The sequence below is a fragment of the Megascapheus bottae genome, chromosome 9 (genome assembly GCF_031878675.1).
Source record: "Megascapheus bottae isolate mThoBot1 chromosome 9, mThoBot2.hap1, whole genome shotgun sequence".
NCBI classification, from domain to species: domain Eukaryota; kingdom Metazoa; phylum Chordata; class Mammalia; order Rodentia; family Geomyidae; genus Megascapheus; species Megascapheus bottae.
This window is the reverse complement of record NC_143517.1, coordinates 50098-77417: the sequence shown is the minus strand read 5'-3', so window position 1 is coordinate 77417 and position 27320 is coordinate 50098. Positions and strand designations below refer to the sequence as shown.

Below are 27320 nucleotides of genomic sequence, written 5' to 3'. Positions count from 1 at the left end.
TTATCCTCAATTCATCTTCAATATGCCTTGAAATACTCAATACTAATTAACAATTTGCTCCAACAAAGGTAGGAAAAACTGTTGAAAATATAAGCACAGTTCTTTATACTCTATCATCAATTACACATAATTACCATTATCTTCTCAATGAATCCATTGCTTTCCTGTAAGTACTCACAGTAATTGCAATGATTGTATCATGCTTTACAATTTTAGAAATACTCGACCATAATTATTTTTGTACATAATAATAGCCCATTTTCACGACCAGGAAATGAACAGAAGTTGATCCTCTTATTTTTCAGAAAAGTATAAACAAAAGTAAAAGCTGGGTGTGGTGGCTCACGCCTGTGATCCTAACTACTCAGGAGGCTGAGATCTGAGGACTGAGGTTCAAAGCCAGACTGGGCACTAAAGTCCATGAGACTCTTATCTCCAGTTGGCCTCCAGAAACCAGAAGTGGTGCTGTGGCTCAGGGGTAGGGCTGTAACCATTAGCTGAAGAGCTCAAGGATAGTTCCCAGGCCCATATTTCAACTCCAACAACCAACAAAAAAATAAAATAAAGTGAAAAATATGATTATGATTTATATTCAAGAAGCCATGCTATGTGTTCCATTGAAGCTACCCTAAATCTTAGATTTGATCCTCTGTGATTTTACTAGGACATGAAAACAAGAGAAATAGGAGTTTGGGGTTTCTTTAACAAAGATCTCTACCACTGCTCTCTGCATTAATAACAGTGAAACAATACACAATTTGCTTATGTGTATTTCCATTTATTTGTGCAATTATTTTCTTTTGGACAGTTCTCTCCTAGGCAAAAAATGTTCAATTATTACACAAATTTATCTAAAGGTTCATCAAGAATTCTGCAGTGTTTCTTTTATATTGACTTTACAGTGAAAACAGCTTGTATTAAATCACTTTTGGATCCCTAGAAATATATTCTTATTATAAGTGAAATCACAGAGTTGGATGGCAAGTTTGGCGAAAAGCCTCCAGAAAGGATGATGAGAGTGTGGAGTTTTGCATGAGTTTCTAGTTAAGAGGAACAAAATGGACTCTGTTTGGTGCTAGATGCTCTTGCAAGTAAAGTACAGAGGCACATCTGAACTTACTTTCCAACTTCAAGTATTATTTAAGCCTAAAACCTACCTAAAATAATGTGCAACAGTAAACCCTTGGCAACAAGATGCTGGGAGCAAAAAAGAAATGTATGTTATGTTTTTCTTTTAAAAAATGGCTAAAACAGGGGCCAGGAGTTTGGCCTAATGATGGAGTGCTTGCCTAGCATGCACAAAGACCTGGGTTTGACTCCTCGATACCAAATACATAGGGAAAAAACGCTGGAAGTGGTGTTGAGGCTCAAGTGGTAGAGCTCTAATATTGAGAAAGTCCAAGGACAGTGCTCAGGCTCTGAGCTGGCAAAAAGCCCAGGACTGGCAAAAAAAGGGGGCTAAAATATAGCATAAAACAGATGAATCATAACAAGGTCATTAGATTACTTAATTTATAACAGTTAGGTCATATTCCTTCAAATTATAATCTTGGGCGTACTGTTCACTCCATACAACTAGTGTTAAACACAGGAAAAGTCAAAATTAATAAAACAAATGATAAATGTCTATGTTTTTGGAGGTCTAATTTTGAATTATTATAGGATGGGAAGCTGAGATGGTATTGCAAATCTCTAACACTACAATGCCAAACCAAGGAATATTACTTAGAAGTTACTTTAGAACATTTCAAAGATATCTTTAGTGTAGAAAGTCTTATTTATTCTCTATTATCTCACTTAATTGTACTTTTTAAAGATAGTTGAAACATTTTCAGTTTAATTACATTTATTGAATCAAATTATTAGCAAATGAGCATCACTTGAAATGGAGAGGTTTTGTTGATTTGTTTTGCTTCTTTCTTAAAACAGTTTGGAATCTGCATATAACACAAATAAGTCAACTGTACTTCTCAATGATTCATCAAATTAAAAAATGAAAGCATAAGAAGCCAGAAACCCAAAGTGAAAAAGATAATGTAACTTACTTAAAGTTTTTTGAGAAAGGCCTCCATTTTCGCAATTGCAGATCTTACTTTTGGACTCAAATTTACTTCCTGTTCTCTCACTGGAAAACTTGTGCTAGATCCCAGAAAACTATGAGAATCTTTCCTAGAATATTCGTTTAAGAAAGTCCTGGTACCAAAAATTTCTGATGAAGTTTGAAACCGCTCATTTTTCAGATGAAGCTTATAATTTTCATCCTCTAGTCTCTTAATAATTCTTTCAGACCTGCAAAAGGCAAACACCCAGGAATCTGTCTTTCCCTGAACTAAACCAAAGGTATTTGTGGCTTTAAAAATGGGCAAAGATTAATCTTTTATAATAAAAAGCTTTAAAAAAAGAGCTAAAAATATTTGTCATAAGACTAAATTTAAGTTCCATGAGATCATATATTGACATCCGCATTGATTAAAGAATGGCAACTATAAAATTGTAAACTTGTTCTAAATAATCACACACACACACACACACACACACACACACACACACACACACACACACTCCTTACTAGCAAGTTAATTCAAACTAGAGGGAAGAGAAAAGTGGCTGTCGATAATGTCTGGCTTAGTAGTTATTGCTTCTGCCTTCTGATAGGGCTTCACTTAAAAGATTCCTCGGGAAAGTATTGCTATGTCAGATGATCTCTGTTAATTTATGTGGTTATAGTAGAAACTTTTATATGCATAAGTACATTGAAACAACATATGGTATTTCTTAAGTATGAGTTTAAACCACACATAATGAGCATAGATTATTTGTATTAAGTAAAACAGTTCAGAGATTACAAATATCCAACCAAGACATTTGCAAGTATTTATATGTTCCTTTAGATATCAAGCTTTTGACTTGAGAAATACAGAGCAGCAGTTCTGATGGAGAAGATAATAAAGCTGGCAATAAAAAGAACTAAAGCTGCCTTTGGCAACTGACACATAGTATCCTTATACCAAGTTTGAGACCTGCCAATTCTGTCTTCCCCTCCCAACCTCCCTTTCACAGAGACAGGGAATTACTTTTAGTGCTTTACAAATTAAAAATTCCAGTCTTTCCCTGTATCAATTTGATGGGTAGTTTGTCCCTAGGGACTCTTCAGTGTGAAATCAAATCTCCCAGTCTAGGAAAGGCAAATGGGTCCAAAGGCAGATTGTGCCTTCAGTGGGAGTGCTAGAATAGAGGTGGTGCTAGAATCTTTTTTTTTTTGCCAGTCCTGGGCTTGAGCTCAGGGCCTGAGCACTGTCCTTGGACTTTCTCAAGGCTAGAGCTCTACCACTTGAGCCTCAGCACCACTTCCGGATTTTTTCTATGTATGTGGTACCCAGGAATCGAACCTGGGTCTCCATGCATGCTAGGCAAGCACTTTAACCACTAGGCCAAACTCCCGGCCCCATGGTGCTAGAATCTTTGCACTGATGGTGCAATCTCCCAAAAAACATTGGTGAACTTTAAAGTTTCTGTTAAAGGAACACTGACAAGTAATAATATAAAAACAATTAACTAGAAAGATAAGTAAATACTTATTGGAAAATTAATGGGGAAAACCACTTAGATCAAGAACAATACAGAACAACAAATAAAATCCCAAAGCAAAACAAGAAGAAAGAGAAACTGTTCTGGACTATTAATTTAATAGAAAGTAAAAGTATTCATAGCGTATTTGAAAATTGTATTGTATAGGTATGGTTCGCTTCCTAGTAATCTCATGACTCTATCATATCAAAACTATGTTTCACAGTCTACTTAAAAGTTTCATTTATTTTCTATGATTCTAGACTTACTCCTGTAGTTTATTTGACAATTCAAAGATTTTAGATTGTTGTGCTTTCACTGCTGATTCCCAAAGAGAGTCTTGATAGTCTCTAGTCATGGATTGTTCCTAAAGAAAATATAAAAGATCGTTAAATCAATATTTCTTGGACAATTTTTCTATATCCCTCCATACAGATTCATATCACTGGCATAGAACATTATTAAATATTTTAAAGCTGGTGCTAGAATTTAAAGCACATATCACTTTAAGATGCATTTAATCTAAATATTAAATATTTGAATCTTTTTCTCTTGAGGATGACATTAGGTAAGTACTCTGTATCATGTACAGTAGTATTGATAAAACCTAATAAAATAGCAAGACCAATAAAAAATTTAAATTGAAAAACTGAACTTGATAAAAGTCTATGAACATCTTAAAACTTTTTAAAAATTATTTTGTCAGTTGTGGATCTTGAATTTAGTGCTGAGCTTTTACACTCAAGACTAGCACTCTACCACTTTGAACCACAGCTTCCCGCTTTTGATTTTCTGGATGTTAAGTGGAAGTGAGACTCATAGACTTTACTCTCTGGGCTGGCTTTGAACAGTAATCTTCAGATCTCAACCTTTTTCATATCTGTGATTACAGGCATAACCCACTGGCACCTGCTTTGCATGCTACCATTTGTATGAATTCTTTTTTTTCTACAAATTTGATTTTATGGCAACTAGTCTTCAAAAATGAAGTCATTTTTACAAGATAAAATAATGGCATTTGCAGGGAAGTGGATGAAACTAGAGCGAATCATATTGAGTGAGACAAGTCAAGAGCAAAGGAACAAAAGGCACATGGTATCCTTAATATGTGGCTATTAGACTCAAATAGTACAAGAGCAAGGACTCAAAAGTTGCATACCCAAAGCAGTGGACATGGTACTGGAACTATAAACACAACTACATAGACATAAAAAGTTATGACTCTATAGACATAATGTTTTACTACATAGATTAATATGTATCTATGACATGCAAACCCTCAACCTAATTTTGATTATGTTCTAAAATCTAAGTGTCAGTGATTGTATATATAGAGTCCCTTCTTGAATACTTGTTTGTTAAACACATCATTTGAAATATGATGTAAAAATCAATGTTAATAAATTCTTTAATTAAAAAAATGAAGTCATTTTTAATAAAAAAGAATATTCTCAAATATAAATGTACTTACAATGTTGGTGTAATATAGAATATATAGTATGATATAATGTTGCAATATTTAGTAGAGAAACAAATTGTGTAATATACTACTAGTAAAGTATATAAATCAAAATGTATAAGTCCAAAATACAACATCTATTAAACTGTTTTAAACATATTACAAATAAACATATTCACCTGTAAAAAGCTGGACACTTTTTCTAATTGTTCTTTTACTTCCCTTTCAGATTTTTGTTTGAGGAATATTTTATACTTTTCTAATATAGACAGTGTGCACATGTAACTCTCATTTAAACATTTTAGGTCTTCTTTCAGCTTTGTATTCTCTTGGGCCTGTGAGTTGTATTTCCTTAGCAGGGACTCTAATTGCCCTTTGAGGAATGCATTTTCATCTTCCAGCTGCTGACATTTGCCAGATTCAATCTGTAATTTTTCTGAGACAGTAGAAAGCTGCATAATACATAAGCATAGGTTAGAAAAGAAAAAAGTCCAAAAATAATTACACAAAACCAATAATAAATGTAGTCAGATAGTCCCCTGAATTAGTCAGAAAAATCAATGAATTTCAAATGACTAAAAAGTTAAAACACATTTCCCACATTGATTAGTATTATCATAACACATTTGTGCTTGGTCTTGCACTTCTCTTTCCTCTGTTTCATGTTTTTCCTTCATAAAAATGACACTAACTCCAATCTTAGAAAAGTTCAATTCTACTTAAAGATAGTGCAGTATATGCTGCCTAAATTATAAACCTTTTTTTGAAACTTTAAGTGTTTTTTAATGTCAATCTAAATTTCATGCCAGAAAACAATGACTCTTGACAAGTAGCTATGAATGACATGTCCTACTATAGAAGCTTAGATGTATAATGCACCCATAGTTTTCAACAAAATTGACTGAATTCTATAACACGATTTCCTAATGCATGATTCTTGTTACAAAAACCAAAATAATTGTAAGCAAAAACAGTAAGTATATAATGGTAATATTTCAATAACACCAAGTTGTGAAGAACTTTCCTTTGCATATATTGTTTAATTGGTGAGACAATTCTCAAACTTCTCTGCATATTTGTGGGTATTCCTCTTATAATTTTACATGATGTGAATAGGAATTACCCTTAATGAATCTTCCTTAGTGAATAGGATGTGGTGAATCTGCTGTTTAATTTCAAATGTTGAATCAGAAAAAGTAAAATATAAAAACTGACTTTCATTAGGAAGTTTGCCTTTAGAATATCACCACCACACCATGAGGAAGCCCACATATTGATTCCAATAGCTGCATTCAACAGCTGCTTCATCATCCAAACATGAGCAAATAAGCCCTTTTCAGGTTCAAGTCCAATAATGAAGAGGTTAGGGAAACGGGCTGACCTCACTTTTGTTGATTAAATTCCAAAGTAAACATAGTAATGTTTACTACATCCTACATTAAGAGGTTGCCTGAAATTCTACATTAAGAGGTTGATTGTTCAAAACAACTCTAAGATTCGACCTCACTCCTGGTAGAATGGCCAGGATCAAGAAATCTAATAACAGATGCTGGAGGGAATGTGGCCAGGAGGGATCACTACTACACTGTTAGTGGGAGTGCAAACTCATTCAACCACTATGGAAAGCAGTATGGCAGTTTCTCAAAAGACTAAATATAGAACTCCCCTATGATCCAGAAATTCTACTACTTTGCATTTATCCAATCGTCCAGAAATAAGGACATACTAAATCCACTAGCACAACGATAATCATTGCAGCACTATTTACCATAGCAAACATATGGAACCAACCTAGATGCCCCTCAGTTGATGTGGTATTTATACACAATGGAATTCTATGCTGCTAAAAGAAAGAATGACATTGCCCCATTAAGAAGGAAATGGAGAGACTTAGAAAAAATCATATTAAGTGAAGTAAGCCAGACTCAAAGGAACATAGGCACAATGGTTTCCCTCATTTGTCATAATCAGTAGAAACCTTGGGCTCTCCTATCAGAGATTCACAATAGAACAAAATCTAGATACATAAGGCCATACAGTATGACGCTAAATGTAAGGACCTCCAGAATATAGAAACAAAAGCCATATAATGAGTGATTGTTGTCCTTAATGTACTATGTTATCTCTCATTTCTTTTTCTGTCCCTTGGTTATCTCATATTGTTACAGTATTTCACCTTGTTAACTGATATGTTTTTATATATGCTTAATTGATTATTTGAAATAGGATAGGGAAGGGGGAATCAAGAGGAGTGGGGGGAGAGGGGAAGGGAAATGGGGACCATGACATGAGAAAGGTATCAATATTTGTGAAGTTATGTACCTTCTGTCTATTAATTACAATAAAAATATATGAAAAAAGAGGTTGATTGTTATAGGTAAATAAATGGTACAGTAATTCACAATTAACATAAATAGAAATCTATAGTCTGTCAGATATCTTTATGCCAATAAGTAGTGTAAAAATATAGATACCTAGTACACACAGAACTATGCTAACAGTTACATTTGTAGCTTCTAAACTACAAGGGAGGGAATGTAACAAAACCCACAGCTCACAGCCAGATTTAGTCCGGTGGACTCACTTGATTTGTTTTCCCTTAATTTCAAAAATATTCTTTATGCATTTGTACAAAAGGGCTTCAATTCATGCTACCAATTGATACGTACAAAAATAACTTCATTAATGTCACTAGTTATATTTTCCTTCATCTATCACAAACATAACTATCTCTTTAATTCCTGTTTTCTTCTGAAGCTATAGAAATCTTGTTAACTAAGAGATTTTGGAGAGAATAAAATACCATCCTCCAAAGCTAAGACATTTGGCTAAGCTTGGTTAGTGATCAATCCATTGTGCATATGGAGTTGCCATAATTCCCCCCATTCGAGTGGTCCTTTGTGGAACTTCAGACCCTACTGTGATATTTTTTTTTTCTGTGATGCTGCTTGTATTGTTAGTTGTCCAATACCAGAAAACTGGGGCATTCATCCCTACATGTTGACCTTGGCATTTAGTAGAAGATTAACACTTGGAACTGGTTTGGACAATCTCCTCATATTTGAATAAATTCTTAATGTTTGGTGCTATATCTAGACTATCAAGAAAACAAAAAACACAGCTGGGAGCTGTGGCTCATGCCTGTAATCCTAGCTATTTGGGAGGTTGAGATCTAGGGATCACAGCTCAAAGTACACCCAGGAACTAAAATCTGTAGGACTCTTAACTCCAATTAAGTGGTGCTGTGGTTCAAGGGGTAGGGCAGTAGCCTTTAGCTGAAAACCTCAAGGACAGTGCCTAGGCACAGACTGACAAAAAAAAGTTAATAAATGAAAAGGAAGGAAGGAAGAAGGAAAGGAAGAAAGGAAAAAAAGACAAAGAAAGAAACAGGAAGGGCTATATCTCAACAAAATAATCCATTTACAGTTAAACCTTTACAAGAAAAAAAATGAGTGAGAATTCATCAGAAAACAACATAGACAAAGCCGCGCACAGTGGCTCACCCCTGTAATCCTAGCTACTCAATAGGCTAAGATCTGAGGAGGGCGATTCAAAGCCAGCCAGGCTTTATATATGTATATATAATTTAGGAATATATAAACCTCAAATTAAAGTTTAGACTAGTATGTAGCTATTTTATTTATTTTATTTTAAATCGTTTTGTCAGAAAGGAGTTAAGTGAAATAAAGTGCCATATTAATACAATTGTGTAACATAAACAGTAAGTCTAAAGAGTCACAAATGTTTTGTACCATTCTACCTTAGCAACCTCTTTGACATATTTCTTGTTCTGAATTTTTACAATGCGTATTTTTTTATTCAGCTTTGTAATCTCTTCTGTTTGTGCATCATATTTGCCTTGCAGAGATTTCATGAACTGTAACTGCTCTATGAGGAAATAATTTTCCTTTTCCAGCTGTTTACATTTCAAATACTGGGTCTGCAGATTTTCATCCTGCATGATGAATAAGTATAGATTGATAAGGAAGTAAATTCTGTGGCAGTAGTTTAACACAAAACCAATGGTATATATTGTCAGATTTTTAGAATGTGGTTCCTTGAATAACTCAGAAAAATAACCAGTTTCAAAGTAATGTTTATTCATTTGATGGCTGGATTAAACACCTATTTTATCCTTCAAACGTATGAGGGAATAAGCCAGCTGTCAGGTCCAAGTCATCCCAGCTAATACAAAGTGTAGAGAAACTGGCTAAGCTCATTGCTTTTTATTAAATTGCAAATTGTGAACACTTTACTAATGAAACTCTCATTGGGAGAAGTATTATTACTTGTAAACAAATACAAAGTATTGTTACATGTAAACAACACAGTAATACACAATAAATATGAAGTAACGATCAACAACCTGTTAGATATCTTTGTGCCGGGAGGCAGTATCAGATGAACTGAATATGCTCACAATTACAATCTAGCCTCTGAACTACCAGCATACTTTCAGTTACCAATTTTTTTTTTCATGGTCCTATCTTCCTTCTCTTAACTCTCCATCTAAAAGAATTAAAAGACTTTGTCACTACCTTATTCAGTGTCCTCACTCTTTTCATCTAGCTTATGATGAGTGTGAAGGAGTACTCTGGCCAGCACAGTATAGAACAATAAGTCTAAAGAGTCACATACATTTTGTGCCCTTCTACCTAAGCCACTTTTTCTCATCTCTTTTTTTTTTTAATTTTACAGCACTTACTTCTTTTTCCAGCTTTATACTCTCTTCCAACTGTGAGTCACTTTTACTTTGCAGAGACTTCATGGACTGTAACTTGTCTGTGGAGAACTTATTTTCTTCTTCCATCTCTTGCTTTTTAGAAGATTGATGTTCCAATTTTTTCGAGACACTCAAAAGCTGCATGATAAATAAACATAGGTTGGTAAAGAAGAAACTCCGATGACAGCAGTTTAACACAAAACCTGTATTAAATATAGCCAGATTCTTAGAATGTGTTTCCTTGAATAACTTAGAAAATAAACCAGTTTCAAACCACTAGAAGGATTAAAACACCGTTGTCTTCACTGATCATTTTATCATAAAGCATTTGTGCTTGGGCTTGCATTCTTGTTTCATATGTTCCACATTTTCCTTCATAAAAAGCCTCTGATTCCAAGCTTAGAAGAAGCCAATTCTGCCATAAGACCCTTCAGTAAAGGTCCTTTTCTAATCTTCAAGTGTTTATTTATGTTTACCTGAAGATCATGCCAGAAAATATTGCATTCCAATAAGGAGATATAGCATGGCTCAGTACAAATGTTCAGTGATTTAATCCACATATTTTTGAACAAAATTCAATAACAAAATTCAATAGATTCAATAACACGATTTTCTGTTCATCTGATTCTTTTCAGAAAAATAGGGGGCATTCTAAGCAAAACAGGAAAAAATTGACACATTTCTTCTTAAGTCTGGCCTCAGAATTTATACCTGAAACTCAGTGTTGCTGATCTTTCACGTATACCTTGTCTTTCTACCCTGAAAAAGAGAACTATTCTTTATCCTAGTGATAATAGTGGTCTTACAGTCCATTTGCCTGGCAACATTAACAGGCCTTTGTCTATTTTTCTCTGAAATTTTTACTTAATTTATAGGTTGAATTTAAATTTAAGAGACAGTTATTTTGTATTAATGCTGACACCTAACATGTGGGTTCTCATATAGAGAGGCTGAACAATGGCAAACAGAGGGTCTCTGCAATAAGTTTGCTTGGGTCTATCCAACTTGGTACAATCACAATCAAGATGATAGCTGGTGAAAAGACAGAGAGACTAAGGTACTAAATCTGCAATCAAATTTTTCCTGGTGATTTTAGGACTTCGTGTCTTTAATTTTAAAAATCTTTATTTATGTAGAAGAGTTTCAACTCAAACTATAAATTTATGGGTACAATGACTTTTAATCAATGTCACCCCTTCCATCCTCCTCCCCCATGTATCCCATCCCCTTCTCAATGAACACCTACTTTCTTTTGCAGCTGTAGGGCTCTTGGTGTTTAAACGACTTTGGAGGGAAGGACACAGTCTAAAAAAGCCATAACACTTCAACAAACTTACTCTACCCATTTGGATAGATTCTTTGTGGAACTTCAGAACCTAACTTGGAGTGAGTGTGTGTGTGTGTGTGTGTGTGTGTGTGTGTGTGTGTGTGTGTGTGTGTTGGTCCTGGGGTTTGAACATTGGGCCTAGGTGTTGTCCATGAGCTCTTCAGATCAAGGCTAGAGCTCTACCACTTGAGCCACAACACCACTTCTAGTTTTCTGGTAGTTATTTTGAGATAAGAGTCTTACTGACTTTTGTGCTAGGCCGGCTAGATCTCAGCCTCCTGAATAGCTAGGATTACCTATGTGAGCCATTGACAACCTGGTGAATAGTCTACTGTTATATTAATTTTCTATGTTATTGTTTCTGTTGTTCAGTATCCCAAATCAGGAAAACTAGGATATTCATCCACACTTGTTGCCTTTGGTCTTTGGTATCAGTTTCACATTTGTTGGAATTGGTTTGGACAATTCTCTTATGCTTAATTGGGTTCTTAATGTTTAGTTCCCCCCAAAAAACCCTCTGGGACACAGTTTGCCAAACTGATCCACTTAAAGTTAATGGCTTATAAGAAAATAGAAATTTTTCATAGATCAAAATAGCTATGCTACCAAAGGTGATCTTCAAATTTCATGTGATCCCCATCCAAATCCCATTGGTTCTCTTCACTGAAATAGAGAAAACAAAACTCATACGGAACAACAAAAGGCCTCAAACAGCTGAAGCAGTTCTGAGAGTGGGGGTGGAGAACACAATAATGTTTGTTACCACCAGACCTCAAGCTCTACTAAAAATAATTTGTACTGTTACAAAAATAGGCCCAAATATCAATGTAACAGACTAGAAGATCCAGAAATATAGCTATATACTTATTTTTTAAAAAAAGAAAATAGAGATTTCTTCACAACACAACTTGCCCTATGTATAATATATGCAATGAGGAAATATAAATTGTAGTAAAACTTTAAATTATATCACATTTTTTTTCTTTTTTTCATATATTTTTATTGTAATTAATAGAAGGGTTACATGACATTTGCCAGATAGATGGTGCATTAATTCCCATACATTGATACCCTTTCACATGTCTTGGTCCCCCATTTCCCTCCCCCCCTCATCTTGTTTTCCCCCGTTCTCTATCCAATTTCAAATAACCAAATACAAATATATCCGATATATCAGGTAACAAAGTGAGATAGTGTAACAATATGAGATAACCAAGGGACAACAAAAGAGATGAAAGATAACATAGTACCTTAAGAACAACAATCATTCATTATATGGCTTATGTTTACATCATATTTTAAATAACAAGTTTAACAAACAAGTGTTCAAGGAGGGAAACTCTAATTACAATCACTGGGACTTAGTATTTAGAACTTAATCAAAATTAGGCTAAGGGTTTGTATGTCATAGAAACATATTAATTTATGAAATAAAACATTATGTCTCGGTTTTTATGTCTATATAGTTATGTTTATATTTCCATTACTATATCCATAGCTTTGGGTATGCAGTTATTGAGTCCTCGCTCTTGTACTCTTTGGATTTAATAGCCACATATTATATCACATTTTATATGTTAAATTATTCTATAAAAAGTAGCAAAGTGGGGTAAAGTTCCATATTTATGTAGTTTCATAACATAAAATGTTCTACTAAATAGCCACAAATGTAACTACTAGTACAAAGTGAGTTAAAGGCTCTGATGAGCTACATCTCAATACAGATAGCTTCAGCATCTGGCAAGACCTTAGTAATCATAATAATGCAATGAATGGCAGGAACAACACTTAATCTTAACAACGCTTGGAAGAAGCAGTTTTTCTAATGATGTTTATGTCTATATTAAATTTCTAGAGAATAAAAATGTTCCTTTGAAAAGAGGAATGAAAACTCTTCTTGCCTTGGACAAAATAAGACAGTAAATTATGAAAGGCAACATGAGGCCATGAAAGTTTTACAGGGAAGCAGAAGACTGAGAAAGTATTCAACTCGAAACTGGGGTTATTTCACAAGAAAAAATGTAGAAGAAAAACGGATAGAATATTGCAAAGGTTCATTGAGTCCCATGCTAATGACTACTTCCTCAAAAATAAGTGCCGCAATTCCATAGATGTTTTCCGTTTTCTCTACGAAAGGGCAGTGTTTCTAGAAATTTGGCATAACATTAGGTGTGCCAGTAATGAATAACTTCCCTCTTCCTTCTTCATGTGGGGAGGAATTGAGCCTGGGGGGGGCTTCCTAGTGATGGAACATCTTGCTCTTATACCTAGACTTGTTACTACTGAAAATAAGAAAATAACTATCAAGTGGTGACAAGAATTATAAATGGGATGAAGATAAAAATCATTGTGGGCAGAAGATCACATGTTCTTCCTTGGAACATAATCTATTATATTGCATCCATTAATACAGAACATGTAATGTTGATATAATAAATTCATTGAGATACAGTGACTCTATGTGACTTTCAACAGAAAAGAGCAAGAAAGGAAGAGACAGAGAGAAAAGCATTCTGTAGCAGACTTCTTGCCCTCAGTACCTAACACACATGTTGTGAGGAAATTTAGGCACAAAGGAAGCCTAAGTATTCCCTTGAGAGTTTTCAAGATACTTAGACATCTTAACATCCAAACAGGGGACAGTAGCACTCAAGCATAGATATGGGAGAGAAAAATCTTCAATTGACTTCAGCCAAGCAGTTTTCAAGCAATCCCAAGAAGGAATGGCACTATTAAAAACTTTCATTAATAACCCACAAATTTATGAAGAAAAGCAAGTTCCTTGAGAAAGTATACTTTGGGTAAGGTTTAGGAAAGTTATAAACAGAGAAGAAGATTGAACAGAGAAGAAGATTGAATATTCCCAGTTTATTCAGTTGTATTTAATAAGGACAATTATTTAATATATTTTATTGTAATTAATAGAAGGGTTACATGATATTTGCCGGATAGATGGTGCATTAATTCCCATACATTGATACCCTTTCACATGTCTTGGTCCCCATTTCCCTCCCCCCCACCCCTACCCCTCACCTTGTTTTCCCCCCTTCCCTATCCAATTTCAAATAACCAAATACAAATATACCCGATATATCAGGTAACAAAGTGAGATACTGTAACAATATGAGATAACCAAGGGACAGCAAAAGAGATGAGAGATAACATAGTACATTAAGGACAATAATCATTCATTATATGGCTTATGTTTCTATATCCTAGAGATCCTTTCATTTAGCGTCCTACTATATGGCCTTTTGTATCAAGGTTTTGCTCTATTGCAAATCCCTGCTAGGAGAGCCCAAGGTTTCTACTGATTATGACAAATGAGGGAAACCATTGAGCCTAAGTTCCTTTGAGTCTGGCTTATTTCACTTAATATAATCTTTTCTAAGTCTTTCCATTTCATAACAAATGGGGCAATGTCATCCTTTCTGACAGCAGCATAGAATTCCATTTGTACAAATACCACATCTTGTTGATCCACTCATCAACTGAGGGACATCTAGGTTGGTTCCATATCTTTGCTATGGTGAATAGTGCTGCAATGAACATTATTGTGCTGGTGGATTTAGTATGTCTTTGTTTCTGGATGATTGGGTAAATGCCAAGTAGTGGAATTGCTGGGTCATAGGGGAGCTCTGTTTAGTCTTTTGAGGAACTGCCATACTGCTTTCCATAGTGGTTGAATGAGTCTGCACTCCCACCAACAGTGTAGTAGTGATCCCTCCTGGCCACATCCCCTCCAGCATCTGTTGTTATTAGATTTCTTGATCCTGGCCATTCTAACTGGAGTGAGGTGGAATCTTAGAGTTGTTTTGATTTGCATTTAATAAGGACAAATTTTAAAACCACTTTTCCTATTACGTTTTTAACCTATACCTGATTTGAAAATGAGAAAATCATTATTGTTCTTTGGAGTTACCCTGCGCTGAGTGCAATTCTAACTTTCCTAGTAACTATTTCACTTCAATGCTGTATAGAAATACATTATCCACATGCTTTACCTTTCCCTATATTTTGTGGCTTTTCTGTCATCCTTTTCCCATTTCTTTAGATTCTAACACATTGCATTCTCATCGACAATTCTGGTTTCCACTTCTTGGTGTCATCTTAAATAATAAAATCTTAAACAACATTCCTTGGTAGCCATGATAAAACAATGACAAAAAAGGCATGAATGATTGCATGGCCAGGGATGTGGGAGCGATTCCATTTGAAGTGAGAGGATAGAGAGTCCAAACTGGTTCTGAATTTTAAAATTATTGACATTTTCTCTGCCCTCCCCAATCACTCCAGAATGTGGGGAAAGGAATTCCTCTCATGAAAGAGTCAGAAGAGAATCACTCTTTTCTGTGGTCCTTGGAGCCCAGGACAAGGGGAAGTTTCAAAGTGGTCTCCATCAGGGAGTTTTGTCATTAGCAATTTGGTTTAAGGAGTTAGAAGAGGTGAGGAAAAAAGAGAAATTTCTTGCAGCTACAAACATTCTATTTATCTTTATAATTTTTATGGGAGTCACTTCAGTGTGAAGACTTCAACTAAGGTGACTAGCTCAACTAGGGATAACTTAAGTGCATAGCTAATAGTCTCATGCAGGTTATGTTGATCCCTATGAATCTGACATTACATTGGGTGTATGGAATTTTCTAGTTTCAGGAGTGATGAACCACTGGGAGGTTCACCACCAAACTTAGTTCTTCCTATCATTTAATAAAGTTAGAAATGTGGCAGCATTAAAGAAGATTAATTTACCTCACTCAAGTTTTCTCCCAGAATGCTCAATTCTGTATTTGCTGTCTTGACATCAACTTCAAGTTGTCTTTTTAATTTGAGTTTGTTGTTACTTTGTTCTTTTTCTGAAATGAACTCTTCCTTAATATTTGCATGAGATGGACCAGCTTCTTTTTTCTTGCTTTCCTGTTGTTCTGGGCATTTTTTGTGGATAAGTGGGATCATCTTAATATTTCTATCAATACAGGGAAAGGTCAACTTAGTGAGCTCACTTTTCAGATTTTTCTTATAAAGTCTGGATATTCTGAAGTGTTTCCCCTTTCTAATATTTCTGATTTGAACTGGTTATATTTTTCAAGTTGCAACAAAAGCATAAAATTTATGTATATGTATAAATATAACTCAAATCCATTCTATTACTTGACAACCTTTGACTACAAGTAAATATTTAGATATTTCTTCTCTACAGAGAAGAAATTTTGGCGTTATCCAGTAATTGATATATTACAAACTGAATTTTTGAATTGGCCTTACTTACCCTATTTTTTTCAATTTTCAATGTTTTTTAAATTTTATTGTCAGAGTTATGTCTAGAGGGGTTACAACTACATTCATCAGATAGTGGGTACATTACTTCTTGACCATTGTTACCCCTTCCCATGTTTTTCTCCCTCTTCCCCTCCCCTCACCCCATCCTATTCATTTACCCTAATTTCATACAAGTAAATCTAAATTGAAGTGAAATAATTTTCAAAAGTATTTGTTACAAATAAGTTTATGATTTGACCAGAAACACACTTTTTACCACCATGTGCTATGTGACATTACTATAATTCAAGACTAGTCAAAAGGTGCTATGTTGTTATACAATTTAGAACAATTTTAAATCCCTTTAGTAACATGATACATTTCACTAAGTACCATTCATATTTGAATTGTTATTTACATATAAGAGAAAAATGTTGAAATCTCTTCGATAATCCATTTTTTTGTGGGTTGTGGGGCTTGAACTCCCCTAGGCGCTGTCCCTGAGCTCTTCAGCTCCAGGGACACTACCCTTGGGCCAAGCCCCACTTCCCATTTTCTAGAGGTTAATTGGAAATAAGAGTCTTAGGTCTGTTTGTGCCCTGGCTGTCTTTTGAACCTTGATCCTCAGCTCTCAACCTCCTGAGTAGCTACGATTACAGGCATGAGCCACCAACCCCCCCCCCCCTTTGGGAATCCATTTTCATTTCACATTTTCTATTTTTAGGTCAATAATATTAAATATATAGACTTAACTGGTGGTTTTGTTCAATGGTAGTCTGCTGGCTTCCCAATATAATATACAATAATGCACATTCAACACTAGCACTGAAGAAGTTCTACCAAAATAAAATTTGGGCTTTAGAAAAGTTACCATATAATCATACACTTTGGTAAAATTGTAAATTTATATTATCTTTCTGAGAACAGTTAAAAATATATACATGAACTACTTTGTTAAATGGTAGAAAAATTCAGTACACATCCAAAAAGATTAAGAAAAGTAAGAGAAAGGGTAGGTTGGGAGCGATGGGTGAGAATGTTGATCAAGACCTATTGTATTTATAAACTTCTCTGGTGAATGGCACTCCTTTGTACAACTAAAACTACTTAAAGAATATCAAAATATTACTGATGAGTTTGTCTCTCTGGATTCTGAGTGTTCTTTAAATTCTGGAAGTTCTGTTTAGGGGCTACACTTAAAGCTCAATTTGAAAACAGAAAATTCACAGCGAGGTGGATGTAGCTTGGTAATTTTTACTACTATGGAAGAAAAATGGCTTGATGGGCCACACAAAATTAGGAAAGGACTTTTGATGATCTACTTTTGGTGAACAACACAGGACCAAAAAGGAATAAAAGACTTCTGATCCTGATCTGGCAGTTTTAAAAAAGGAAACTTTTATCTCTTTTTATAACAGTATTTTCGCTTCCTTGTTCATTTAGGAATAGACTTATATTTACTGGCAGAAAAGTTAAGCAAATCTGTAAAAGGATAACATGTCTTGGCGGTCCAGGCAAACACAAAAAGTGCTGTGCAAGCAAGATGGGTTCATTTTTGTACTATAGAGAAAAAGCCAGACAGTATAGAAGTATAGAGAAATCTGGAAGTACCAGAGAACAAAGCAGAGTGTTGTTGCTGTGGTGCAGTGACCTTGCATAAGATCTGGGTGGTCTGGAAAAAGACCACTTTGTATATTTCAGGGAAAATCACAGATCTGAGTCAGGAAGGACAGTGAGATACCGTAACATATTCATTATTAAACTGCAAGATCATTTTGAAAATCAACCCTGCAGTAACAGAACAAAGAATTCCACTTCTCTTCTCATACCTCATCTGACTTGATCATCTTCCTTGGATTTAAAGAACTCTCAAAATTCTTGGGAAATTCAAGAAGATTGTTATCTAAAACTCTAAGAGACTGAAGTATGATGTTAGGCTAACTTGGCTATGTTCAGACAGAAAAAAGCTGTGCCATTGTTTGCAACTCATGCATTGGAAGTGCTTATAATTTGATTTAAGACTGTAAAGATCTCTTGGAATAAAAGATCCTAAACTAGGAGCAGAAACTATACATCAGTACATGTTCATAATATATGTAGGACTATTAGTTCAATACCACTGAAAAGCAATTACTGAAATGTAGAATCTCATACCCATTGCTATGTCCCACTATGCTAGCCTTTTGCCAGCTGAATTCACTAACTCTTCCATTCTAAAACTAACTGAGGTAAAGAATGAAATACAACCCAATGTAAATCTCATCTAAAATTATGTGTTTTAACCTTCAAGGAAATAAAAAGTAGCATTATCATAGGACCTTAGTTAGTGCAACCACAGCAATAATCAATTCTGATGGTGCTGTCCATCCAATGGCATCTCTAGCAGAGATGTCAATACCTTGCCCAGGAAAAATCCTGATTACATTCTGAGATGCACAGTTTATGGTAAAATTGAGGGCTATTCTAAAATAGTAATTTATCTTCATACTTTATACTTAATATACTTACTAATGCAACAGATGATGTTCCTATTTGTGAACATTAGAAGATTTCCACATATTAACCAACATTAATTATTCAGAAGTTCAACTATTCATGTTTGTGTATTCTCATCAATGGCAAAACAGAAAACCAATCCAGAAACATCTCCCACAACAACATTTTGTGGTAGTAATTAATTCTATTTAAAACATTTTGAAGGTATTAACAATATTGAGATCATTACCTAAGAGAGATAAATATTTAAATGGAAATGTTCTTCATTTCTTCTCACTCTGATAACATATAATACATAGTAATCTAAGAGTAAAATGTGTACAATCTCTTTGCTGCCCAAATCACTATTATCAGTTTGGAAAGTAATGTAAGGAGAATTAGGTCATAGTAATTTCTGTAAGAAGGTAATTAAGTGAGCGGCTTCTAAGAAGTAAAATTTATTCTATGTGTTCAATTTTCCAGCAGCTGACAAAACACATTAACCCCTTTTGAAAATTAGGAAACATAGATAGTAGCTCCAATGTCCATGATCAAGCAAGTGTGAAATCTATGAACTAAAATCTCTTATTTGTATGAGTTTATAAACCCTGTCTTTCCTCTCTTTATCACTCAACAATAAACTATATTCACTGAAGGAAAAGTTTCACTTCTTTCTTGCTCTCATGCAAATTAAAATAAAAATACATTATATCACACTAGAAATCAAATATTTTAAGGCATGTTAGAAATGAAAGAGAGAAACAATTGAATGGTGTGTGTAAAAATAGTTTCTAATCTGCTTGTGAAAATATATTATCAATAATCTAGACAGATGTGTCCTCTAAAACACAAAATGCTTTTGGAGTTTCAGTTTATTCTTCATTTGGCATTTGTAAAAAAACACTCGACATTAACAATGATGAAAATTCCATGCAATTGTTAAGAATTTCATTGTGAACCCAAGAAGTAAACTACAAATATGAAATATTAAACTATTTGAACTTCTTTTAAGAATACAAAGCATCAATGTATACTTTGGGTATTATAAATCCTCCCATGCAGTATAAATTCTATGATAATCTAAAATTTGAAGTATTAAAACTTGATTTGAGCATACAGTGATTCACATCTCTAATCCTAGCCCCTCAGGAGACTGAGATCTGAGGATCGTGATTTGTAGCCAGCTTGGCAGAAAAATCTGTGAGACTCCCCAGTTAAGCACCAAAAAAATCCAGAGATGGAGTTGTGGCTCAAATGTAAGAATGCTAGCCTTGAACAAAAACAAAAACAAAAAACAGGTCCTGGGTTCAAGCACAAGGAACAGGATACCACACATAAAATCCTTGAACCCAAGATCTGCTATGCAAGCAACCTACATGAGTCTTGATCTCAGGCCCTTTTGCTTTCTTTCCGTTTTGAATAGTGTTTCACTGTTGCTTCCTACAGAGCTGGAATGGCAGGTTCATACCACCAGGTTATCTTGTTTCAGATTGTGGATTCACTTACATTTTGCCAAGGCTGAAACTGCAATATTCCTAATCTCTACCTCTCCATTAGCTAGCAGAGTTAAAAACATTTAATCCTGCAGTTCCCTTGGTAGGTTTTATTCTGAATTGAGTGATTGCTTCCAATCTAGAAAACAAGCAAAGTCATGAAAAACTGATCAAATAGTTTTACCTTTCCATCTTATTCACTTCGTGTTCATTTACTTCGCCCTTTGATGATATTTCTGTCACCTGGTGTCTACATTCCTTTTCAGCAGTGATAATTGCTGAAAGGTCATCCTATAAAACAGTAAAAAAAAAAAAAGATACTTACTGTAGATTCTATTTCCCAAGAGAACTGGAAAATTCAACGATAGACCCTGTGTGGGTAAACACACACTATAGAGAGTAAAACCCAGTAACATCATCTTTGTTACTCTCTGGCCTCCTGCCTCTAGCAAAGCCTCCTCACCTCCCACAGATAATGGCCTCATAAATCCTAGTACACTCTAAAAATCACTTAGAAAAGTACTGCTTCCTTAAACTTCAGTTGCTTCGCAGCATTTGTCATTCAGTTCATGTCATGCTTCAGGGCTTAGGAATGTCCTGATTGCCATTATAAAAGAATTCTGTAATTCTGGCCAAGAAACGAAATTTAAAATGCTGTATGATAACTACGTTTTATTGAACTTTCCTATGCTAACTATTATATAATCTATCTGTATTTAATTACTCCAGGTAAATGCAGGAATATTTTCCTAGGTCTTCTAAGTACAAACTATTAAAAGGATTTCCTCTTTAAGTGTTGGTTGCTCATGTCTGTAATCTATCTACTTATAGCTGTAAACTGTTGGGCAGATATCAAAACATCCCTGGGAAATAGTCTGTAAGAGATGCCAAAATGATCAGAAAAAAGTAGGCTAGAAGCATTTCTCAAGTGGTGAAAATGTTAAATAATCAAACTGGCCAAACAAGCTAGAGGCATTTACCTCATATGCCCCGTTGCAGAAAAGTAAAAAAATTAATTCACTCATACTGGATTCTCCTACTTTCACTATCTGGTTTTCAGTGTTTAGCACTGCCAGGCTGATGATATCTGAGCTGTGTAAATATAACAGACAAAATGGGATGGGCTCTCATGGTTGAAATAATTTTAAAATGAAATTGGTTAATGTACAGATTCAGAAAACTCTGTTGATAACTGACACCTGATGAATGACCTGAGTATTTACAAGAAAGCTTGAAAGAAGACACCAATATATTTCTCACGATTATTTAAATGAAGTAAAGGAGTGTCTTTCTGGAATCCCAAAGACAAGACCACTAATATGCATTTCACATTCCAACAGATGAAACAAAACAAAGGAAAATTGTGCCAATATTGATGGGAAAAAAAGAGATTGCAAGAAAGTAACATATGCTCTGAAAAATTCTAAAGTTTTGAGTTCTGGAGTGTCATGTATTGATATGTACCAATCCAATGTCCTTTATATCTAGAAGTAGTATCTGAATCTTGAGGAAAACTTCACATATCCTGCCTAATAATTCTAAAGAATTTTCTGAATCAGGACACTAGAGGAGATATGGATATAAAATATTGATATCTTTCCGTTGGTCAGTGTGTAGAATAATTCAGCTTGAGAACTACAGGAGCAAACTAGAGAGCATTCTCATTTCTCATCTTCTGGGTCAATGCCCTTAATCCCTTGGTGATTCAACCTAAAATAGCATAGGGTCAGGGACAATAGCTCACTGAAAACTCAATTTACTTTTTCTGGGTAGAGCTAGAGTAGGGACTACTCAATTCAATATGAATTCTATTCAAAATTGTAGACTATCTGCCACCTCTCAGAAAATATATTTTAATAATGAGAGCTCAATTTAGTTTAAGTTCTTTTTCTTTAGACAAGGGGTCTATGCCAAGGAACTAGTTTGCCTTTCCTCTGCATTTGCACAAAATATCAATTAAGTCACATAGTCTGGTAAAATGAAAATACTTCTAAAATAAACTTCTCAGCATATTTATATGGCAGTCTTTCACAAGCTGAGAATTTTACAAATCAAATGAAAAACTACTATATTTATACAAGACCAATATATATATATAAGCAATTAGTAAATTTTGTCCCAAAGTTGTAACATGACTACTTTTTTTGCCAGTCCTGGGGCTTGAACTCAGGGCCTGAACACTATCTGTGGGCTTTCCTCAAGGCTAGCACTCTACCACTTGAGACACAGCACCACTTCCAGCTTTTTCTGTGTATGTGGTACACTGAGGAATCAAACCTGGGTCTTTGCGCATGCTAGGCAAGCACTCTACCACTAGGCCAAACTCTCAGACCAACATGACTAGTTTTTAATGTTTTCTTTCAATGACAACATTTTCATTTCCTCTGACAATTTCTGATCCATTGCTACTTTGGTAGCAAAACAGTGATAGAACTTAGTGATAGTACTTATTCTCATCAATATATCCAAGATAATATTTCCTTTCTCAAATTATTTTATACTTTGGAGCAAAACAAAAGATTTTGGCATAAAAGAATCTGAATAACAGGAATATTTTCTTAATCTAATTTAGGTTTCACAAATATTTGCCATCAATACACAGAGAAGAGATATATCATCTCCTGATTCCTTCAAAGTATCATTTTGTCTAAGGAAAAATCTTTCACAACTAAGGTCTTTCTAATTATTTTGTTTGGAGATTGCTTCAGCACAAAAGATGAAAAATTAAGTATTTCTATATGTGCATGGAATATATATGCATATACAAAGTAACATATATCCATACCTATTGGGTTATATAATGTCCAGTATGTTTATGTCTTGTGGAGATATGTGTATTTCTATCATAATTGAAACATATATGTAGATAAATAGATAAATGGATAGATGTATATATAATAAAACTTGTATTTCAAACACTTAAATTGGGGTGATGTATACCTTTTTAATGTTGTCCATATTAGCCCCATATGAAATCAATTTAGCAGCTATCTTCATGTTCCCCACAGAAATAGCATGGTTGAGAGCAGTGTTGCCATTGGCATCTTTCCTATTTGGATCAGCACCATATTTCAGTAGAATATGCATACATTTCTCTTGCTGACATTGGGAAGCCTGTTAGGATGGTATCAGGGAATGGGTGGTCAGTTTACAATATGTTTTGCCAGTTCTTTCTCATTAAACATGGAAGTAAATTTATTGACATTTTAGTAGTGCAAATCAAATCCATCTCAGGTGAAAATTATTTGCTACTAGTTACCTTCATCAGAGCTGTGTTGCTGTCACTATCGTAAGCATCAATGTCACAATTTCTTCTCAGTAGGAGCCCCACCACTTCCGGATGCCCATAGGCACAGGCAAAATGAAGAGCAGTCCTGTGAGGATGAGAGGGCTTGTTAGGACATTATAGAAACTGATCTGAAGTCACACCCTTATTCACATCAGTGTAGACATTAATCACCATGTAATTTGCCTGTCTTCAAAGCAGATATTCTTTCTTTTCTTTTTTTTTTCAGTCTGGGGCTTGAACTCAGGGCCTGGGCACTATTCCTGAGCCTCTTGGGGCTCTAGGCTAACGTTCTACCACTTAGGCCACAGTGCCACTTCTGGTTTTCTGGTGGTTAATTGGAGATAAGAATCTCACAACTTCAGTGCCCAGGCTGGCTTTGAACTGCGATCCTCAGATAGCCACCTCAGTACCTAGGATTACAGGCACGAGCCGAGCCTCTAGCACCCAGGTTACAGGTATTCTTTTCTGAAGAAGTCTAATGCATATTAGTTTTTATGTCATATGACTAAAGTAAGAAAATCCTAATTGTTTGTATGAACATGAGTGTCTGTGAGTGTGTGTATGTGTTCTTGAGGATTTCCCTGGATCCACTACATACAAGGAAACCATGAACTCCATCACTGACCTGTATCTCTTGCCCAAAGTTACAACTTTATACATTTTATACATGAAAAATCAGTACAACATAGTTAGATCTTTTTTGAGATCCTAACACAAAAACAGTTGTAAGATTTTATCATTATTATTATTATTATTATTATTATTATTACTACCTACAGGCCTATGTATCCTCTCAGTCAAATAATACAGATAAACTTGTTGGAAGGTATGTTTTCAATAGAGTTGGCAACATTTTAAAGAGATTCCTAGTACACAGACTAAAAGGTAAGAATGTCCGTTAAAATGAAGATATACCAGGCAACAAATATATAAGTAAATATTGGAAATATTTGGCGAGTAAGCTGTTCTTTTATTTTGACATTGTATAACTAATGATTTTAATTTTATCTTCCTTTTTACCTTCAGCTTAGAGACTATCACACTTCGTAGCCTGTGTTGCCTTAACCTTTCTATCTTCTTATGTCAATGTCTTAGTTACTGGTTCCAGGATACATTGCAGAAAAAGCTCTGTTCAGGTAAACTAGTGGCAAACCTTCTGTCTAGCCTGCACCAGGCTCTAGAACTGCCAGAAGGAAACAAACAAAAAAGCCAGGTGCTTGTTTCCTAAACATTGACAGTCTTTTCCACTAATGATTAAATCATGTTTTCCTATTAATATAGTCTAACTAATGGCAAGTTCTAAATCCTCATGTCTATAAAGCATTTCTAGCTTTACTTTTTCACTCCACTCATTCAACTGTTTCAATAATAGACCATTATTTTGGGAAAACAATGGCATATTTGAGACAGATAAGAGAAAATTTGTATTCCAGATATTTTATTACCATCATTCTCAAAGATACAAACCAGGGAAACTTAAGAAGTCAGTACCAGTCAACCTCTCAAATCTTGGGCAATGTGTAATATTGTTAGTTCACTGGTGGATAACTGACCAGGACACAAAAAGTTCCTACTAGGACAAAAATGGGTCATCTAGTGGGTGCCCTGTGAATGTGGCAGTAGGTGGATCTGGAAATCATTTGTGACTGCCTAAGCAGGGCCTTGTCTTGGCTGATTGGCTGACTAAGCTGAGCCTGGTAGCACCACCTAATCAGAAAGCCTAGACAGAATACCAAAACACTACTGAATGGTTGAAAATTAGGGAAGGAAAGGGCAACAACAAAATGGAGAGACCAAAGGCAAAGGATGAGCTAGTGTAACAGTGATAATCACAAGACAGTATGTTGGAAATTAACTTCACAACGTGGGGGCGGGGGAAATAGAAGGAAAATGTGGGAGGGATAACAGTGTTCAACAAGAAATATACTCACTACCTTACTATGTAACTATTACTCCTCTGTACATCACCCTGAAAATACAAATGAATTAAAACAGAAATAATGGATATGACTTCCCATTTCAAACTTTCTCTGCATACCCCCTGTACAAACAACACATACATTAGTGTGCGCTGGTGTAAGAGAGTACTGGGTTGATTCCAAGAACTCTGAGCTCAGTGGAAGATACGCTATGGGAAACAAGTTCCTCTTTATGGACCTCTCTTCAGTGTCTAACATTAGGCTATTTAAACTGTGCATGTTAATCCAATGCTGAGTCCACTTTGTATCCTCCCTTTTAAGTAGTTCGTAAAGTATGTATAAGAGGAATTATAAAGGGAACCACATGCTCCTTAATTTTGATCTTGAGTTGCATCTCATTAAGGAGACAGCGTGGGACCTCTCTGCTTCCCAGGTACCCGGGTGCTACCTGGGTACTGAGGAGCCCAAAGTCGAAGACAGCCTAGCTTCCCTGGAGAAGCAGAGCCCTGATCTCCCTTTCCTTCCTCTTAGCACGCCCCTGGAGGGGCAGCTTCATCCACCCTGCCAGGTTTTCCGGAGGCCCCCAGCCCCTCATCCCAAGCTTCTAACCTGTTGTTCTTGTCTCTATCGTTCACGTTGGCTTTCCCACAAGAGAGCATTCTGCGCACTTTGGCCACATCACCTGCACTTGCTGCCTTGTGAACCTTTTTGATAGCTTTGTACTCAGTGAAGCTTCTTGGAGAGTCAAAGCCTTCAATATCTTCAGTCTCACCCCCACAGCACAAGAACTTCCTGCGGCAGTGGGTAGTGGAGAAAGAGGGCTCCGGGTCCCAGGACCCCAAACCAGAGTTCTTCATGGCTGAGGCTTCTGGCCTTACAAACTTCTTCCCTTCCCTTTTTCTTTTAGAAGACTCTAGAAACCAAATACTACCAGTTTTAAATTCGCCAACCAAACCTGTCCGCAGCTTTCCGAGACAGCAGTTCAGCGGATCAATACTGGTCAACCGGCAGGTACTTGTTGCCAAGCACTGCTCTAAAGTAGGTGGGAGCGCATGCTGGTGTGCGTTCCGCTCAGAACCTTGGGAGAGACCACGAGCCAAGAGAGCTCAACATGCTGGTGCAAGCCCCAGACCGCTCAAATCTCAGGACAATGTCCATGTCACACTTAGCCCTGACAATCCTGTTCATTATACTAATATAAAAGAATTCTGAGGGTAGAGTTCCACTTACATACTTTTTCTCTAATAAACCTGTTATTAATTGAACAATTAAAATACAAAAATAGGTGTTTAGCACTATTTCTGTTTTTACAAATATAAGCTGATATATCTGCTTTTAAGATTTCCTGCAACAAAAGCCAGCAAAGAGCTACAAACTGGTGGCTCAAGCTTCTAAAAATAGATACTCAGGTGGCTATAATCTGAGGATTAAATTTTGAGGCCAGCCTGGGCAGACATACCTGTAAGATTTTTAAACTAGCAAAAAGCTAGTGCAGTGTGGCATCTTTGGTACAGAACAATTCTTTAAGGGAAAAGCTAAGCCAGAGCACAAGGGTCTAATTTAAAGTTTTAGTGTAGCCACACATGTTCAGAGAGAGAGAGAGAGAGAGAGAGAGAGAGAGAGAGAGAGAGAGAGAGAGAGAGAGAGAGAGAGAGAGGGAGAGGGAGAGGGAGAGAAAGAGTAGGAGGGAGAGAGGGAGACGGAGAGGGAGGAAGGGAGAAGGAGGAAGGGAGAGGGAGAAGGAAAGAAGAGGAACAGGGAGCCGGAAAACCAATAACTAACAGTATTACCTTTCTCTTATGAAAATGTACT

General features: G+C 35.6%; 1 protein-coding gene across 1 annotated transcript; it reads right to left on the bottom strand.

Moving 5' to 3' along the window:
• Positions 1–1901: 1901 nt before the first annotated feature.
• LOC150058665 (uncharacterized) lies at positions 1902–26365 on the bottom strand. The gene is made up of 11 exons (XM_090339659.1): positions 26118–26365; positions 23560–23674; positions 23241–23414; positions 20485–20591; positions 15826–16039; positions 9732–9887; positions 8787–8981; positions 5206–5478; positions 3837–3934; positions 2046–2289; positions 1902–1937 (listed from the first exon to the last, which is right to left on the bottom strand). Exons 1-10 carry the CDS (start codon positions 26363–26365, stop codon positions 2046–2048), a joined length of 1824 nt encoding a protein of 607 aa, XP_090195785.1. The 3' UTR covers positions 1902–1937.
• Between the last annotated feature and the right edge of the window lie 955 nt (positions 26366–27320).